The sequence below is a fragment of the Narcine bancroftii genome, chromosome 5 (genome assembly GCF_036971445.1).
Source record: "Narcine bancroftii isolate sNarBan1 chromosome 5, sNarBan1.hap1, whole genome shotgun sequence".
Lineage (NCBI taxonomy): Eukaryota > Metazoa > Chordata > Chondrichthyes > Torpediniformes > Narcinidae > Narcine > Narcine bancroftii.
The window spans coordinates 168,403,846-168,422,670 of NC_091473.1; the positions used below are offsets into that span (position 1 = coordinate 168,403,846).

At 39.4% G+C, this 18,825-nt stretch overlaps 1 protein-coding gene across 4 annotated transcripts in view; it reads left to right on the forward strand.

The window, feature by feature from the left end:
- LOC138764158 (ERC protein 2) overlaps positions 1-18,825 on the forward strand; it is an 871,420-nt gene that overhangs the window by 801,462 nt on the left and 51,133 nt on the right. For 3 of the 4 annotated variants that reach the window (XM_069939655.1, XM_069939658.1, XM_069939659.1), the window contains one exon: positions 18,750-18,801. The exons of the other annotated variant lie outside the window; for it this stretch is intronic. In XM_069939655.1, the coding sequence (XP_069795756.1) occupies positions 18,750-18,801 (52 nt within the window). The remainder of the gene's footprint in view (positions 1-18,749; positions 18,802-18,825) is intronic. 4 annotated transcript variants of the gene reach the window in all.

Here is an 18,825-nt window from a genome sequence, read left to right on the forward strand (position 1 = left end):
TTAATGTTTATTTGTCAATGCATGCCCACCCTGCGAGTTACTTTTCAACTTCCCCTAGTTGTTGCAGTATTATTTTGTATTACTTATAATCCCAAAATGGTGGTACTCAGCATATGTGGACATGGTAGATTCCATCAATTGAAAGATGAAAAGCTGAGGGCATTTTTTTCCTCCAGGGAAGATGAGTGTCAGCAAAACAAATTTAAAAGGTTGAAAGGAAATAGAGGTATTCCTACAAGTGATAGACCAGATTTTTGAATAATTATAGACACGAAAGTCAATCTGAGGATTAGTGGTAAACTTTTTTCCCCACTTCAACTCCAATGCATACAATGTAAGGTCAGGACCCTTCATGCGAGACTTGAGAACAGGTCCCAACACACAACATTGATGTGTCCGTTACTCTCCTTGGAATGCTGCATAATCTGCTGAGTCCCTCCAGCCTTTCATTGTTTGCTTAAGATTCCAGCATTTTTTGAGTTTCCCTGTGCACAAAGTGACTTCCAAAAATGCAGTGGAGAGGAAACTGTCATGTCCAAAGAAATTGAAGGTTATTTTGCTGGGGTTGTTTCCAAGTTCTTATGTAACTGATGAACAACCTCAATCCAGCGCAAACATCACTTTCCATATTTTGCCACTCTGAATAAACTAACTGCCTTTAACCCTTGGACTAACTTTTTATGTTTGGCAGTCAACTTATCCATTCCACTCTTCACTGACACTGTGAAATAAAGCCCCTTGGTCGTGTTTTCAGTGTGGCACTCAGAATATCCAAATAATATGTGCAGGCTCACAGTGCCAGCTGGTTATAGATTCCATAGAGAATCCTTGGCTAACTGTAGTGCACGTGTCAGTGTATTCTGAACATGTAGACCTGCACACTGTAGTCCAGAATAGCTGAATGCAGTACAGTTTAGATAGAGGGGTTTTGCATCTTGCAAAACTCGTACATATCTAACGAATTTTGGGAACATTTCAGGAGTTACTGAGCAAAGGGATCAGATGCACTTCATGTCAGCAAAACCAAGGAGTTAATTGTTGACTTCAGGAAGGGAAAGCCAGAGGTGTACATTCCAGTGATCATTGGGGATTAGAAGTGGAGAGGGTGAGCAAATTTAAGTTCTTGGGAGTCAATATCTCGGGGGATCTTTCCTGGACCCAACACACTAATGCCATCATGAAGAAAGCAGGTCAGCGCCTCTACTTCCTCAAGAGTTTGCAGAGGTTTGGTATGACACTGACCAGTTGCATCATGGTCTGGTTTGGGGACACCAATACCCCTGATCGTTAAGCCCTCTAAAAGGTAATGGACACAGCCTAGGATATTACAGGTAAAGTCCACCCCTCTATTGAGATCATCTACAGAAATGCAGCTGTTGTAGAGCAGCAGCAATCATCAAGGATCCACGCCACCCAGCGCACGATCGGTTCTCACTGCTGCCATCAGAAAAGAGGTAGAGGTGCCACAAGATGACTTGCCCCAGCAGGTTCAGGAACAGCTGCTACCCCTCCACCATCAGACTCCTCAACAACAAACTCAATCAGGGACTCATTTAAGGACTCTTTCTTGTCCACCTCATTGATTTTTAAAAATTCTCTCTGTATCAGTTTGTTTACAATAGTTATCTGTTTACATTTCTTTATTCGTTTACATGTGTACATTGAGAACAGTTTTTTTTGTACTGCCTTGCCCACAGTGAAAAGAATCTCAGGGTTGTATGTGATGTCAAGTATATACCTAGACAATAAAACTGAAATCTGAATCTGGTCCAATCTTTTGAAGGAGAAACCACCAACATTAATTAGAGGTAAACGCAGCCAAATGCTGTTTCTTTTTCTTTATTTCTCCGAACTTGATCCAACTATGGAACATAGGCCTCAAGATCATTGGTAGCCACAAAGAATAAAGATGGCTGAAAATGGCATTGTAGGTGGGCTGGGAGGTCTGAGGCTGAATTGAGAACAGTGTGGCCCATTAAACATGAACTACTTTATCCTAGCCCCTTGTTATTGCTTGAAATAATTCAATGTTTGGTTGAGTGTAATCTACCCAAAAATAATTTCTGATGGTTATATTATTTTCGATTTCCAGATATTTTTAAATTCTATCCTTGAATCTTTCTCTTATTATTGTCTTTTAATAATAAGTCTTAGATTAATTGGTCAATATTCCATGAATTACTTATATATCCCATTTCAATTATAGGGGTCATATCAGCTGTCAGACCACTGGCTCGACTTTCTTTTCTGATTGCTATTGTTCTTCTAACAACTCCTTTGCATAATTTTTAACAACAAAATAAGGTATTAGAAGGGATCTGAAACTTTTCTTTCATACAATTAAAAGACAGAAATTTCCCTGCTTCAAAACAATCTTCAACTTTTTAAATTCCCATTTAGTTCCACACTTTCAAAAATTGATTATCCACAGAAAAAGGAGAAAGTTTATTCAGATATAAAGACATTTTCATTGAAATCTTCCCTGATCATCAATTTTATTCCATACTTCAATTAAATGTTTGAAAATTGGTGGGTCTACACCATTTAATAATTTTGAATTCCATTTATAAATAAATTCCACATTCATCAATTTTATCCAACTCTACTTTAGCCCAAACAGGAGATTTTGTTGCATTAAACATTGCTTTTATAAATTTCAATTGTGCCTCTTTATAATAATTCTGAAAATGGGGAAGTTGTAAACCTCCCAGTTCAAATTTCCAAGTCAGTTTTTCAAAAGATACCCTTTTTCCTTTCCGTAAAAATTTTCGTATAACTAAATTAAGATCCTTAAAAAAAAATTTGTGGTACAAAACAAGAATTAGATTGAAAAAGATACATAACCCTTGGAAAAAAAATTCATTTTAATACAATTTGCTCTCCCCATTAAAGTAATAGGTAAATCATTCCATCTATTTAAATCTTCTTTAATTTTATCAAATAACAAAATATAATTTATCTTATATAAATGTTCTAATTTTTTATCAGTTCTAATACCCAAATATTTAATCGGATTATTTGTCCATCTAAATTCAGCAACATCTTTACATTGATCATAATTTCCTTCTACCAATGGCATAACTTCACTTTTGTCCCAATTAATTTTATAACCCGATATTGTACCATAATTTGGTAATTTTTTATATAACAAAGCTAAAGAATTTTGTGGCTCTGTTATATAAATTAATACATTATCTGCAAAAATACTTATCATATATTCCTCTTTATTTACTATAATCCCCTTAAGATCAGCTTCTTGTTTTATCAATTGCACCAGTGGTTCAATTGCTAAAACAAACAATGCAGGAGATAAGGGAAACCCTGCCTTGCTGACCGTGTTAAAGCAAAAGATGAAGAAAGTTGTCCATTAGTAACTACTTTGATCACGGACTGCTATATAAAGCCTTAATCCAATTAATTAATATTGACCCAAATTGAAACTTCGCATGATTTTTGACATGCACCTGAACCAAGAGTTTTATCCGTTCTAAGTTTGACAAGTTTAATATTTATATCTTCACTCCTTTCAATCATATCTTTACATAGAGATAAAAAATGATATGCTTCCTCGGGTATTTATTTATTTATTCAGGCATTTGCCCGTTCCTTGCTATTTCCGATAAAGGGTTTTGGCCCAAAATGTTAACTAGCTTTTGCCTTCCATTGCTGCCTGAGTTGATGAGTTCCTCCAGCATTTTATGTGTTTCTCTCTGATTTCCTTCATATAATAGTATTGTGATTCTTTTAGCTCTAACGTTTGTCGCCTGCACCATGTGATGCCTTGTCTCCATCCTGATTTTTCTTTTATTATTATTGACTGTAGACTAGTCTATTTAAAACATTAATGGTAAAATCACGTAGTGATTTAACACTGACATTAATGCAGAACATTGACTATGTTTTAAAAATAAACAAACTGGAAAGCAAAGGAGTACTTTTCCTGCCAAAGCTACCAATTTAAATATGCATTAGTGTAGGGAATTCCATTTGTAGATTCTGCTCCCCTGCAGCTTGGCATGATGCCCATAACACTATGTAATGCATGCTAGCTAACCAAGCAGAATGTTTAAGGTCCATGAATGCCTTTCAAGAGGAAATGATGGCCCCCCCCAAAATAATTTCAGATACAGGTTTAAATAAAAAGTTATTTCCAACATTTTTGCATAAGTGCCTTAACGATTAACAGTAGCAAAAATGTTTTCCTGTAAACTGGAGCATCGACCCCAATGACAAGTCGATATGTGGTGTCTGATTGTGAGAAGGAAGAAAATATTCTCATTATTTCTGCTGAAGGCATTGGGTTACAAATTTGTGGGTTGTGGACATATCTGTGGTCAAAAATCCACCTGTCTATAAATGTTGCGGCAGTGTGTAACTAATTATCGTCCTAGAGTGGTTCATTGGCATGCACACAATCAAGAAATGGAGAAAATAAAGTTTATAGTGAACCTTTTAATTGTATTTCATGTTAAAAAAAAATGTAACGGCCTTATTTATTTATGGGCATGGGCAATACTGGAAAATCCAGCATCTTCTGCCTGCCTGACAGCGGATGCCTGAAATAAGAGATTTACAGGAGGACGCAGGCAACTCTTTCAAGTTTCTTCTCAAAGCTTCCCATAAAAAAATGCAATATTCTCACAGGGACACCTGGCCCTTGCCTACTTAAAATGAAGGAATACATTGGATTACCCCCCCCCCCCCCCCCCGGACATTATGAGCTGCCTCAACACCTATAGAACTGCAGTGGAAGCAAGTCCTAACAATTCCAAGCGAGCAGCTAAGGTGCACTTTTATATGGATTGTTGCCCGTTCTTAATTATCCTTGGAAGATGTTTAGCCACCACCTTGAATTGGTACAGCTCATACGGTAAAGACACTCTTCCAGTGTGCTGGGCAGAGGGTTTGAATATTTACATCCAGTGATGGGAAAGAAATGAAAACATGCTTCTAAATCAGGATAGAGTGTGTCTAGGAGTGGAATTTGACAGGTGAAGATGTTATTGTAAGCCTTTTGCCCTCCTCTTCTGCCGGGTTTTGAAGTGTAGCTTGGGCAGGTAATCAGTATATTTGTAAAGGGTGTATGCTATGGATATGGTATGTTTAGTGATGCAGAGTTAGGACTGACATCAGAAGTTGCTTTCTGCATCTTGTGTTAAGATGACTTGCCTCAACAGCTATCAACTGATGGCACTTTTGTCTACTGTAACCGAGTGCTTTGAGAGGTTGGTTATAGAGCAAATCAACTCCTGGGCCCACTTCATTTCACCTATAGTCACTACAGAATAATAGAGGATGTCATCTCACTGGGCCCATCACTCTGCATTAGATCACCTGGACCAAAGAACATACATGCCAGGCTATTGTTCACTGACCACAGGAGAGTGTTTAACACATCACACCAGCAGAACTTGGAATCAAACAGGGATCTGGAACTCTGCTCATCCCTATGTAAATGGCTCCTCAACTTTCTAATTGACAGACCCCAATCAGTGCGGATTGGCAATATTACCTCCTCCTCCACAGGGGCACTTCAAGCTTGTGTGCTTGGTCTCCCTGCACTCAAGGTTGCATAGCCAAGCTCGGCTCCAGTGCAATCAATAAATTCACTGATGACAGCACCTTTGTTGAATGAGTAACCGGAAATTACGAGTCAAAATACAGGATGCAGAGGAAGAATCTGGCTGGGTAGTCAATCAAGTTTATTGTCATCTAAGTACAACCCAGCAAAACAGTTTTCTTAGGTCATCGGTGCAAAACATGCAGACACACAACCAGACATAACACACATACAGACAAAGAATACATACGCAAGGCAAGTATTTCATCTATACAAATAAATAAATAAAGACTGTTTTGTACATATGAGAGTCTCGAATGGTCAGTGTGAGCAGTTCCTTTGGTCGTTCAGCATTCTCTCAGCTCGTGGGAAGAAACTGTTCCTCAGTCTGGTGGTGTTGGCTCTGTTCCTCCTGTATTTCTTTCCCGACAGGAGAAGCTGAAAGATGCTGTGTGCAGGGTGGAAGGGGTTCTCAATGATTTTGGCCTCTTCAGACAATGATCCTGGTAGATCACGGTGATGGGGGGGGGGGGGGGGGGGGGAGGGAAACTCCAGTGATCCTCGCTGCCATGCATATGGTCCTGTGGATTGACCTCCAATCCATTTCTCTGCAGCAACTATACCACACTGTGATGCAGCTGGCCAGCACACTCTCGATAGATCTCCTATAGAAGGTTGACCAACTGGTGGCCTGTAGCCTTGCCTGCTTCAGTCTTCTCAGGAAGTACAGTTGCCGAAGTACCTTCCTGACAAGTGAGGAGATCTTGAGTGTTCACGAAAGTTCCCTAGTTAAGTAATGCCAGAACAACAATCTTGATCTCAACATCAGCAAGAGCAAGGAGTTTAGGAAGAGGGGGGTGATGGACCTCCCATGTGTTTGAATTGGTGGGGTGGCAATGGAGGGGGTTAGTACCTTCAAGTTGCTTGGAATCCACATTATCAGAATCCCTCTCCTGGAGATAGCACATTGAGGTAACTGTGATGAAAGCCCACTAATCTTTCCTTTCTAAGAAATCTGAAAAGATTGACCATGTCATTGAAAACTCCATCAAACCTGTACAACTGTGCAGATGGCTGTAGAAATTAACAACCATTGCCAAGTTCATCATGTGCTCTGACTTCCCCACATATATATATGTTGAAGTCATCTATGTGAGCCGCTGCCTCAAGAAGGCAGCCAATGTCATAGTGGATCCCATCACCCTAGTCACAACATCTTTTCACTGCTTTCTGTAGGAAGAGAAGGTACAGTAGCCTGAAGACCAGGCTCAAAAACAGTTTACATCCAGTGATGGTCAAGTTCTTGAATCATCCATTGCTACCATCCCCATAAACTACTCTGGCATCACCAAACAGACTTGTCTGCACGAATGAAACACCACTTTCTTACTTTCTTTTTCCTGTAACTGTGAATATTAATTTATCCTTTATGTTTATTATCACTTTCTGCACTGGAGAAATTTAATGTTTACAATTGCATTGTAACCTGTGACGAGAACAAACCTGGTGATATCGGAGCATCAATATGTCTGAGTGGAAAGCCTTGCAAAATGTAGTAGACAGAACCCAGTACATCACAGGCAAAATTCTCCCCACTATTGTGAAAATCTACATGGAATGTTGCTATCAAAGTACAGTAGCAGTCCTCAAGGATTTACACCATCCAGGACATGCTCTGTTCTCCTCTTTGTTTACATCTCTCTCTTTTGTATTTGGATTTTTTCTTCTTCTTGAGTTCAGTTCACTACCAGTAAGTAGAAATTATGCCTGGCCCACAGGAAAAAAAAGAATCTCAGGGTTGTAGATGATGTCATGCATATCCTCTGACAATAAATTTTCATCTTTAACTTTGATCTTACATTCCAGCTTGCCTGCAGCAAGTAAAAATTTTGGTCCATATGAGCATTCTATTAATTTTTTTCAATGAAATAATTATCATTAAGAGAACAGTAGATAATATGCTGAACAGATTTAAAGAAATACCCAGAACTCTGGTGCCTGATCCGATTTTGGGGAGGTCATTAGATTTCAGTTTAGCCAGTAACCTTTTACTTCCCAAATTGATTCTCCGTGACTTTAGGACAATGCCCTATTTTAGTAAATGTGCTGCTGAAGCGAGCACATAGGACAATGCCCTAGAAAATTGTGTTGGGGTAGTGCTAGCGAGTCCTAATCAGAGAGACCCAGAGTCACCAGGAGTGGGTGTTGCCATGGGAGCCATCCATTAACTAAAGGACTCACGAGATTGCCTTGTGACTTGAAGTCACAAGCTTGTGTAAATACTATAAATAGATTACACCATTTTGTGTCAATATTCTATGTCTTGAGAATCGAAGTAAAGAACACGGTGTTTTGGGAAACCTCTGTGTCTGTCATTTCATTACTCTGGGTAACCAAGAGTGGGAGTTCGGTTCCTCATTTAACATTTCTGGCCACGGTTACAACAGGTGGGGAAACGGGCAGGAATGTGAGATGCACCACGTCCAATGGACAAAACGACTTAGAATACCTCTTACCATATTCCTGGCAGAATAATTCTTTCATTTTCTGTTTGTGAAACAGATGGCTCTCCCTCAGTGTGTTCTTCATCCCCTGTTGAATGCTTCCACGCAAGTTGAGGCAAGATGATTCCTGCATGGTGTCTGTGTTTAGGACGTTGTCGGCCTTTCAGCCTACATGCACAATGCAGACATGAATTTGGGCCAGAAGATCTATCTTTGAAATAATGAAAAGTCCAGGAAAATAATTTGCTGAATTTAATGAATTATTTCATTACTAAAATATGCTTGTAAATCTCCAGAGTCTGATATATAAAGCTATGTATTTTCATCTCTTAAACAGCCGAGGGGTATTTTATAAACTTACTTGCCCTATGGGTTTCAAGCAATAATCCTGACAAGTTTCTTCCAGCACCATCTAAAATTCATTGTCCAAGGGTGAAAGTAGCACCTTTTTTACTGGCGCAGTCATATCATTTGCATGGCCTATTTAGCCTATTGGTACGATTGTACAGCCACTTTCTTTTATTTACAGTATACAGGCTTTCCTTCGTTTCTAGTTCTCGAAAAGGGAAAATTTCAACTTATGTGGCAAAGGGACACCAACTTAACTGAAACCCTGCTGATGGCCACCACAAAATTGGATCTTCTCAACTGTGTCTCAGAAGTTCAGTTAATTTTTTAAACATCTGACCCAGGAGGAGTAAGAGCTGGCTCACAGTTTTCTTCCCAACTTGGGTTACCCAGTCTTTTTGTTAATCATTATGTCCATCTGATTCCTCACCCGGTCTACTGCAAGTGATTTATGTGGACACTCAGGGCCAGCCTGGACATAACTTTCTCCCATATTTTTACTACAACCCACCAAGGTCATGGAGAGGTTCAGATTTAAATATTCCAGGACTTTGAATTTCTGCAGGGGCTATATAGATTATGTCTGTCCTCCAATCCAATGACATCCCATGTTAAATTTGGTGTTGTTGCTTTGTAGCTGTTCAAAAGACCTAGAGAACTAGAGACTAGAACTAGAGGACATAGCCTTAAGATCCAGGCTAGTAGATTTAGGATGGAGATGAGGAGGAACTGCTTTTCCCAGAGGATAGTAAATCTATGGAATTCACTGCCCATTGAAACAGTGGAGGCTTCCTCAGTAAATATATTTAAGACAAGGTTGGATATATTTTTACATAGTAGGGGAAGTAAGGGATATGGGGAAAAGGCAGGTTGGTGGAGATGAGTCTATCAGATCAAACATGGCCTCATTGAATATTCTCAAAGTGTGCCAGCAGGAAAATCAAATTGTTTCCCCTTTTTAGAAAGCTTTTCAGTTCGATAAAAGTAATAAATGACTAGCCAGAAACTTAAGGATATAAGTTTTCAACAGTTATGACTTAATTAAATTCTGCAAACTCAGCACCAGTCTTCAACATTACTCTGCACCGTAGTTTCATGAAGTTGCATGACATTTTACAATTACAATTTGACATACAAATTCCAGAGGAAAATTGACATTTCAGGCCATCAATCACATTTTTCAAAGCAGTACAATGAGGTAATGCGATTTCTTTGAAGATCTTCATGAACTGTGATACATTTTGTAACCTCTGCATCTTCAAAGACAGTTCCACAAGCATGAGTCTTGTCTTACTTTCATTAAATTCATTTCGCAGAGTTAGATGTAGATACGCAGCTTATTAAAGGGGGGCCTCTTGAGTGTAGTAAATATTTTAAGCACTTAGTTTATCACGATGACCAAATTTCTTTGCATTCTTTTCCCAGATTTTATTGAATATCAACGTAATTTATTTTCTTTAATCAAGCCTCACACAAATTCTTGACCATGATGTTTTAAGAGCTTTTTTTTTGTTGATGACTGGGGTGGGGTAGAGGAATGGTTTAATTACTTGTTTATCGGATACCTTTACAATGATCTTTTAAAATCTCCTCACATTTTGTTCTTTGTTCAATGCATTGATACTACTTTCTATGATTAACTCAGTGGAGAAAACCAAGGGATCAGATTATGACTGATGGAACAAGTTGGGCAAAAATGTCACCTGTTTTTCCCAGCAAATAACAATACTGCAGAAGGAAGCAGGTAAACTCCTTTGTACCTGGTTGAACACCAAAACATGATTTGCTTTTGTTCAACTACTTAAGCTTTACTGTCTTTGAGATTCTGGAATAGTTTCATTGTAAAATCCTAAACCACACGCATTCGATTGTATGTTGTGAGATCATTGATAATGGTTCCCACATGCAGATTTGCAAAACATAAATCTTTTAACTGTAGAGGAAGAAAGAATGCTTTATTTAATTGCACACATAAGCTTATATTACAAAACATTTAATAAAAGTTACATTTGTATTTATCAGTTATATCTGAATGCTCCAAAGGTTAAAACGTTCGAAGCAATTCTCACTGTCTACAAAGGATTTTCTAAACAGGTGCAAGTATCTAGTAACTAACTTCAGTACAGGATGCCTTTTCAAGATACACCATACTGAACAAATGAAAATTTCAGTGCACAGAAATTAATATTTAGGTGCATTTCTGCCTTAGTATCATACTTATAAGTCAAGAACAATTACAAGTATGTCAGAATCAGAATCAGAATTTATTGTCATGAACATGCCATGAAATTCGTTGTTTTTCGGCAGTATTTATATTTATATAAACCACCTAATAAAATAAATAAAAATGATGCAAGATAAAAAAATAGAAAAGGTAAGGTATTGTCTGTGGTTCATTGTTCATTCAAGAATCTGATGGCAGTGGGGAAGAAGCTATCCTTGTACTGCTGAGTGTTCGTCTCAGCCTCCTGTACCTCCTTTCCAATGGTAGCAGTGTGAAGGGGGTGTGGCCTAGGTGATGAGGGTTCTTGAGGATAGAGGCTGCTTTCTTAAGGCACCACCTCTTGTAGATGTCCTTGATGGAGTGAAGACTGGTGCCCGTGATGTCTCAGGCTGAGTTAACAACCCTGCAGAGTTTTTTCTTGTTCTGAGCATTAGCACTTCCCTACCAGGCAGTGATGAATCCAGCTAGAATACTCTCCACGGTACACATGTAAAAGTTTGAGAGTCTTCACTGACATACTGAATCTCTTCAAACTCCTTACAAATGATAGATTTGGCGAGCCTTCTTTGGGATTTTATCAACATGGAGGCTCAGGACAGATGCTCAGAGATTTTGTTGCCCAGGAATTTGAGGTTCCTGACCCTCTCCACTGCTGACCCCTCAATGAGAACTTGTTCATGTTCTCCTGATTTTCTCTTCAAGTCAACAATCATCTCCTTGGTTTTGCTAAGGTTGAGTGCAAGGCTGTTGTGACACCACTCAACTAGCAGATCTATCTCCCTCCATTGCTGACAATGGAGTAATTCTGCAACAAGCATGGTGCCATCAACAAATTTGTTGATAGCATTTGAATTGTGCCTAACCACACAACCGTGGGTGTAGTGAGAATAGAGCAGTGGGCTAAGCACGCATATTTGGGGTGCGCCTGTGTTAATCGTCAGTGAGGAGATGTTGTTTCCAATTTATACTGACTGTGGTCTTCCAATGAGGCCCAATGTTTGGAGCTTGTTGATGACCACTTAGGGAATAATGTATTCAAGTAAAAATACAATAACCCTATAGCAGCAGTGAACACTAAAACTGCATTATTGTCTTGCACCTCTTCAAAATCTTAAGGTAAAAAGGTACCTTATCTAATAATATCAAACAAAGAAAATAAACCACTACAATTGTTGTTTTCCCTTATAGAGTAAAATTTTAATATTTGCCCATTCATACCAAGACTTTATACCAAACCCACACCTCTAAAGTCCTGTTGCTCAGCTTTAACAAAAAAACTGGTCAATGACCAAGTTGCAGAATAACAGACTTCTCTTCAGTGGACTGGACCACCAGATCTTCTCCTACTCCCAGTGTCCTCCATTTTGGGAACATCCTGAGGTTTTGATCTCCCTTTCAACCGTCAGTCCCAGCATGCAGATTTGCCTGTTACAGCAGCTTACAAGACGAACCAATCCAGGATTGTAGAGAAGAGCTGCAATGCACCAAAAGATACATGCTGCATATTGGGAAGAAATTTGATCTTTTTTTAAGGTAAAATTCACCATAGATAAAATATGCCAATACACATTTATGTAGCTCATGATGCTTCCCGCTGAGAAACACATTTATCGGTGCCTATTGATTCTGTAAATTACTAGAATTCAAAAAAATAATTATTTTCTGCAAATGTGTCTTTTATTGCAACTAAAGAACAATCGTTCAAAATCCATCCAATAATTTCGCTGTGACATGCAGGTGACATGCTTTCCATCATCAGAAATGATGATCAGAGGTTGCCCTGGTTGAGATGCTTGTCACTTTACTTGCACAGCACCTTCTGAAGAAAATCCTTTTGATTTTGTATTTTGTGGAAAGCACTTTTTTTTAATCATGCGTATTGCTTAATTTATTGATTAGCAGATCAATTAGGCTTAGTTGGTTCAAGTTATAAAATGATATACAGAAGATCCTTTAACCCATGTGATTTAATGCTTCCACAATAACTGCCATGGTTCAGTTAAAGGGCTTCATTTTGTGATCATGTGACCATCTCTATTGAAATCAAAAAAAGTAGGTTAAATGTTCGTGTAAAAAATATTTGACGTTGAATATCTTGAGTGCCTTGGAGTTACTCTTTTGATTTACATTATATTCATCCTGCCAGTGCCTTCGTGGACCTATTTGAGATCATTTGAAAGTTTAACTTGTCAGGTTGCTCTTGTCATTCTGCTCTATGCTGATGTCACTTATACATTTTTGGTCGTTGAAAATAACGGGAAAGGCAAACTTTTATTGCCATCCCTAATTGCTGCTGAGAAATTATGCTGAGTCTCACTTCTTGAACCACTGTGGGTCCTTCTATTTAAAGTACTCTCAGATTACTGTTCAGTTGGGAGTTCCAGAATTGACATGCAGTGGTGGTAAAGGACCAGCAATAGATGTTTAAGCCAGGCTGGTGTGCAACTTGAAGGGGTAGGAGCAGGTGGTGGTAAAACAATGCACCTTGTCCTTCTTGATGTTGGAGGTCATGGGTTTGAAAGATGCTATTGGAGTAGCAGTGCATTTTGTAGATGGAACATGGTGCAGACTCTAGCCCCTTTCACACTTGCATCCCACTAAATTGGCTGTTCAGTGTCCCGGGATAGGAGTGGGGGTTTGGCTTTTCACACTTGACCACTCCTAACTTGGACATTGAACGCTTTCATACTTGCAAGGAGCCATCCCCAGGGTTAGGACTGTTCTACCTTCTACCGGTGATGTCATGACGCATCGAGCGATGATGAACCTGGCCTAAATCCTGATCAATGTATTATGATCTTATATTAGAACAAAATTAATCATGCATAATTATTACATAATTAAGTTTTCTGTATAGCACAGTATGAGCCCTTCAGCTCCTGTTGTTGTTATGTCGATCTATATAAACCTTTATAAGGGACTGAGGGAAAGTGCGAGGAATAAATAGCAATTGCGGACAATTTTTAAACAGGGTGGGAATGTTGGTAGCACTATAGCGCTCAATTTATATCGCATGGGAAAGTTGGAAGCACTATCGTGTACAATTTATAAATATCGTGGGAAAATGCGACGGCAGTCTGCATGGTGCATTTATAGAGGGGTTCTGGGAAGTCAGTTCCACCATTGCTTTTTTCCTCCACGTTCTTTATTAATTGTGCACTATAGCACTACCAATTTTCCAACGCTGTTTAAAAATTGTCCGCTATTGTTATTTATTGCTCTTTATTGCTATTTATTTCCTGTCTCTCGCACACTGCAACTTTCCCATGGCTAAGTTTATACCTTTATTTTAATCTTTTCTTCCTGCACTCACGCAAAAATTTGGGTCATTTCAGTCACACAGTGCAATTACCCATTTCACACTTGCCTGATTGCAACACCAGCGTATGCAGACGCCGGGAATTGTTTCTATTCTTTATACATATTAAACTCTTGATGTCAAGACTCCAGAGGAATGCTAATATATTAATTCTTAAATTGATCAACAGGTGGAATATTGAAAAGCAGCTGATTGTTGGGTAGAAGTATATTAATGCGTTTGAGTAATGTACAGTTGCACCTAGAAATGTGTTCAATAAAGGAACCAAAGCTCTGTTATAGTAGTTGTAATTGATGACAAAATAGTGACCATTGTAACATTGCTACTAATCCTAATTGGATAACTAACCTGACAAGTGATCATTTTGGCAACATAATTTAGAACTGAGCTGAGAACTAAAGAACAACTTGTGGAAAGCTGTGCTCGTGAGGAGATGCTAAATACAAGAACATTCTACCGTAAATGTAACACCAAGCAGTGGAAGGAGATACTGAAGCGTAAGGAAATATTCATTGTTTTTAAAAGTTGTCTTTAAGGAGCAAAGGAGATAAAGAGATACCCAGTTATAGAGAGGGAATTCCAGAGTTTAAGGTTTGCAGCTCAAAGTGTAGACATCAGAGTTGGGCCAATTAATACTGAGAATACTTACTAAGTTTCCAAGAATTGAAGAACCTCAGGGATGATAGAAGATTGTTAAATTTGGAGGAAATTGCAGAGATAGGAAAGGGTGACACGCCAGAGGGATTAAAGATAAGGTTAAGAATTTTAATATTCAGATGTTGGTCAACAAGAAGTTAATGATCAGGCAAAATACTTAAAGTGAAAAAGCCTGCTACTTTCATCATTGCAAAATTAACTCTGATAACCTAAACACTGATCATTTATGGAGATAACACGAAAGAATAAACATCAAAGCAGGTTCAAGTTGATTTATCATCCCATTGTTTTAGTACAACCTGACAAAACAGCATTCTCTGGTTCTCGGTGTAAAACACTGCGGACAGACAGATATAACACACATACAGACGAATGATACCTATGCACAATATGTAATATATGGATATTAAATAGTACAGTCTCGGTGGGTTTGTAGGGGCAGTTCATCAATCGTTAAGCAGTCTCTGTGCCCAGGGGAAGCAGCTGTACCTCAGCCTGGTGGTTCTGACACTGATACTCCTTTATCTCTTTCCCAACAGGGTAGCTGGAAGAAGCTGCATGTGGGAGGGTAGGGGACCTCCCTGATTTTGTGAGCCCACTTTAAATAACTATCCTGGTAAATCACTTCGATGTGAAGGGGGAGGGAGACCCCAGAGATCCTCTCTGTCACCTCCAATCCAATGCTCTGGAACGGGGGGGGGGGGGGAAACCTTTTACCACGCATTGTCCAGATGGTGAGTCAGTGGTTGAATGGCGGTCCACATCGATTTTTCGGTAGCGTTGGACAAAAGGGGGCAGTTGGTGGCGTCAGACCTGGGAGGTGGCGACGGACCGGGGTGGGTGGCAGTGTTGGAGAGGGGAGTCGGTGTTGTACGGATAAATTTAGATTGCAGGCTGGATATCCAGTCCGCAGGCCTGCAGGCCAGATAAATTTACACCACGGGATGTATCCGGCCAGCGGGCCACAGGTTGCTCTACAGCAACCTTATCACACTGTGATGCAGTCAGCCACTATACTCTCAATAGAGCTCCTGTAAAAAGTTGACAGGATGGTGGCTGGTAGCCTTGCTGCCTCAGTTTTCTCAGGAACTGCAGTCTCTTTTGCATCTTCCTGACTAGATGAGGAGATGTAATGTAGAATTAATGCAATGTACACCCCTTCGTTATATTTATTTTTCAGGTAATAATTTGGGATATGTGACTTAAAGATGATTGCCATCTGGAATTAAGGGAAACATGATCATAAACCAAGTTATTTCAGCAAATGTCTTGAATGGTTTTGCAGGGAAATAGTTGAGCTGTTAATTGTCAGATGGAGTTGGAGTGTATAAAGTTGTTTTGTTACCTTTTCTCATCAGCCATTTTGAAATTTAATCTCTAATCTCTGCCTTCAAAGAACTTTCATTTTGTTCTCTGCTCCCGTTCCTACTTCCTTTGCTCCTTCAATTTTTTGGCTTTTCCCAGGTCTTTGACCTGAAATGCTGTTTCTCTTTTCACACTTGCAATTTGACCATTACCAGCTTTCTCTGCTCTCTACTGCTCGCTACTCCAAAAAACCCATGCAGAAATAACCCATGGCTTCTCTTCTCCTTGACAAATCTTCTCCCTGAATTCCTCCCCTTTGCTTCTTCCCCCCTCACTTCCAGCAATGAGGGCAAAGGCTTGATGGGCAGAATGGCCTTACCATAACATGTTGGCCATGAATTCTTACTAACTCTCTTTTACAAGACTCCCATTTGTCAGGAGTCATTTTATCCACAGACATCTGCTTCAAATCTACTTCTGCCAGATCCTCGCTTGCACTATTGAAATTAGTCTTCCCACAATTTAGGTCATTATCTTGAGGACCAGTCTTTTCCTTTTCCATAACTACCCAGAGACTTAAAGAATTATGGTTATTGTTCCCAAAGTGTCCTTCCACTGATACTTCCACTAATCCATGACATTCCTGATTCTGGCACCATTCTGTGTTCTGGCTCTGTTCATGGATGCGCCTGCCTGTTCCTCTCACGAACGAATCCCCCACCATCACTGCTTGCTTCAACTTTTCTCTCTTCTCCTTGGCAGGGCCCTACATAGTGTTATAGAACAGAGAGACCTCAGAGTACAGGTGCATCGTTCCATAAAAGTCGTGATTCATGTGGTGAAAAAGTTGTTGGGCAGGGTATTGACTGCAAAAGTTAGCACCTTATGATACAGCTGGACAAAATTCTGGTGAGACCACAAGGAGCAATGAATGCAGTTGTGAATGCCCAGCTATAGGAAAGATATCAATAAGTTCAAAGGGATAAGAGGAGATTCACCAGGATGTACCAGAACTGGAGGGCTGGGCTGTGTCTTTATTCCATAGAGCCTAGGAGTCCTTAGAAGGTGTTTGTGTTTTTTTTTATATAATCATGAGAGCTATGGGTAAGGTGAATGCACACAGTCTTTTTTCCTATGGTGTATGATTCTAGAACTAGTGGGCATAGGTTTAAGATGAGAGGGGGAGATTTAGGAGGGGCCTAAGGGCAACTTTTTCACTCAGGGGGTGGTCCATATCTGGACCACCAAAAGAAACTGTAGAGATGCACACAATTACAACATTTCAACATTTGGACAGAGAAGACTTAGAAGGACATGAGCGAAATGGCGGCCAATGGAAATACCAAGCTGATTGGCATGAATGTGTAGGATTGAAGGGCCTGTTCCATGTTGATTCTGATGGAGAAGCCAAAAACATGGCTGCTGCCACCACCACTTTCTGCTAATGGAACATCTCCTCCCCCCCCCCCCCCATAACAGTATCCAGAGCAGTATAGCTGTTTTGTGAATGGAAGGATCACAAGGATGTCTTACACAACCTGCTTGCACTCATGGTCCCAGTTGGTGGTCTTCTTTCTGTACCTGTGGTATGACTAACTTGCTGAATATATTGCCAAGAAATTCTTTGCTTTTATTCTACATACCATGTCATTCATATGTATCAGAAAAAGTGAGGTTCCTGGCAGGAAAAGAAAGGTTCCTGGCACTGACCCCTGGGAATTCAACTGCCTACCGGTTTGAAAAGCGATCATTTGCAAGAGTTGTTTTCTATTCTTACATCATTTATAAAAAAAAGCTACATTGCCATTGTCTCTTTTACACCACAGGCCTCAATTTTGTTCACCAATCATGTCTGGCATGTTGTCAAATGCTTTCTGAAAATCCATCTCTCCGAAATCTATTGCATTCCCATCACTAACCTTCGCTGTCAGTGCCTCACCGAATGATTGCATTGAATACTGTTTTAATCCACAGATTTCAAGATCATGTGAGTGAAAAAGGAAGCTTTTAATTTCTGCTTTAATTCTACATGGAGAATAGGAGACAACCAGTTTAAGTTCTTCTTCGATGTATCTTGACAAAATCTAAGAATTTACTGCTTGCTGTTGTGAAATATCCTAAATAGAGAGGCTGTCGATTTGGTGTCTATTCATAGTTAGTTGATTGACCTCAGACTAAAACAAGAAGAGTTAAACTAAAGTTATTTTTGCTTCAGAAGTAAAGACATTGGTGCCATGACAAGATTAGTCTTTCCAGAGTAATAATCGGTTTCTAGATGAGGGTTACTCGTCGGGGTTTGCAAGATATAAATAAGAAAAGCTTAAGTTTTTTTTCCTAAATAATTTAATTTTACTTACAGATTGTGTCTATTGACAGGGTATTCCACAGATGTTTGGTATTATCTACCGCAACGTTTTTTTGTTTGCAGCCATCAGAGGAATTGAAGGTGACATCAAAGTCTGGATACAATTCTTGGATCAGCTTAGTGGAGCCACCTACAACTCTTTAAATAGCTATTTTATAAATTAAGTGCACCCAGATGTTACTGTCCGTAGTTGGCAACATATCGATGAGGATGCCGCCATATTATTAGAGCAGCCACAAACCTGGAGCCCCTCTATGACATCATTGGGCACACATGTAATACAATAAGTCCTACTGCTTATTCTATGCACTGAATATTAACAATAATCGCATGCGTTTTATATAAGCACTCCAACGTAACTGGAGTTATTCCAAAAAGGTTTAACGTTTACCTTTATGTCTATAAAATGTTAATCAGCTTGCTTGCACTTTTCATTCAATACAGAAACTTTTCTTGATTCCTTTTAGATTTTCAGAATATTCCAAATACTGCTGGAGTGGTTACTGTTCGACACAAACAGTAAGTGAATATTTTACCGAGCAC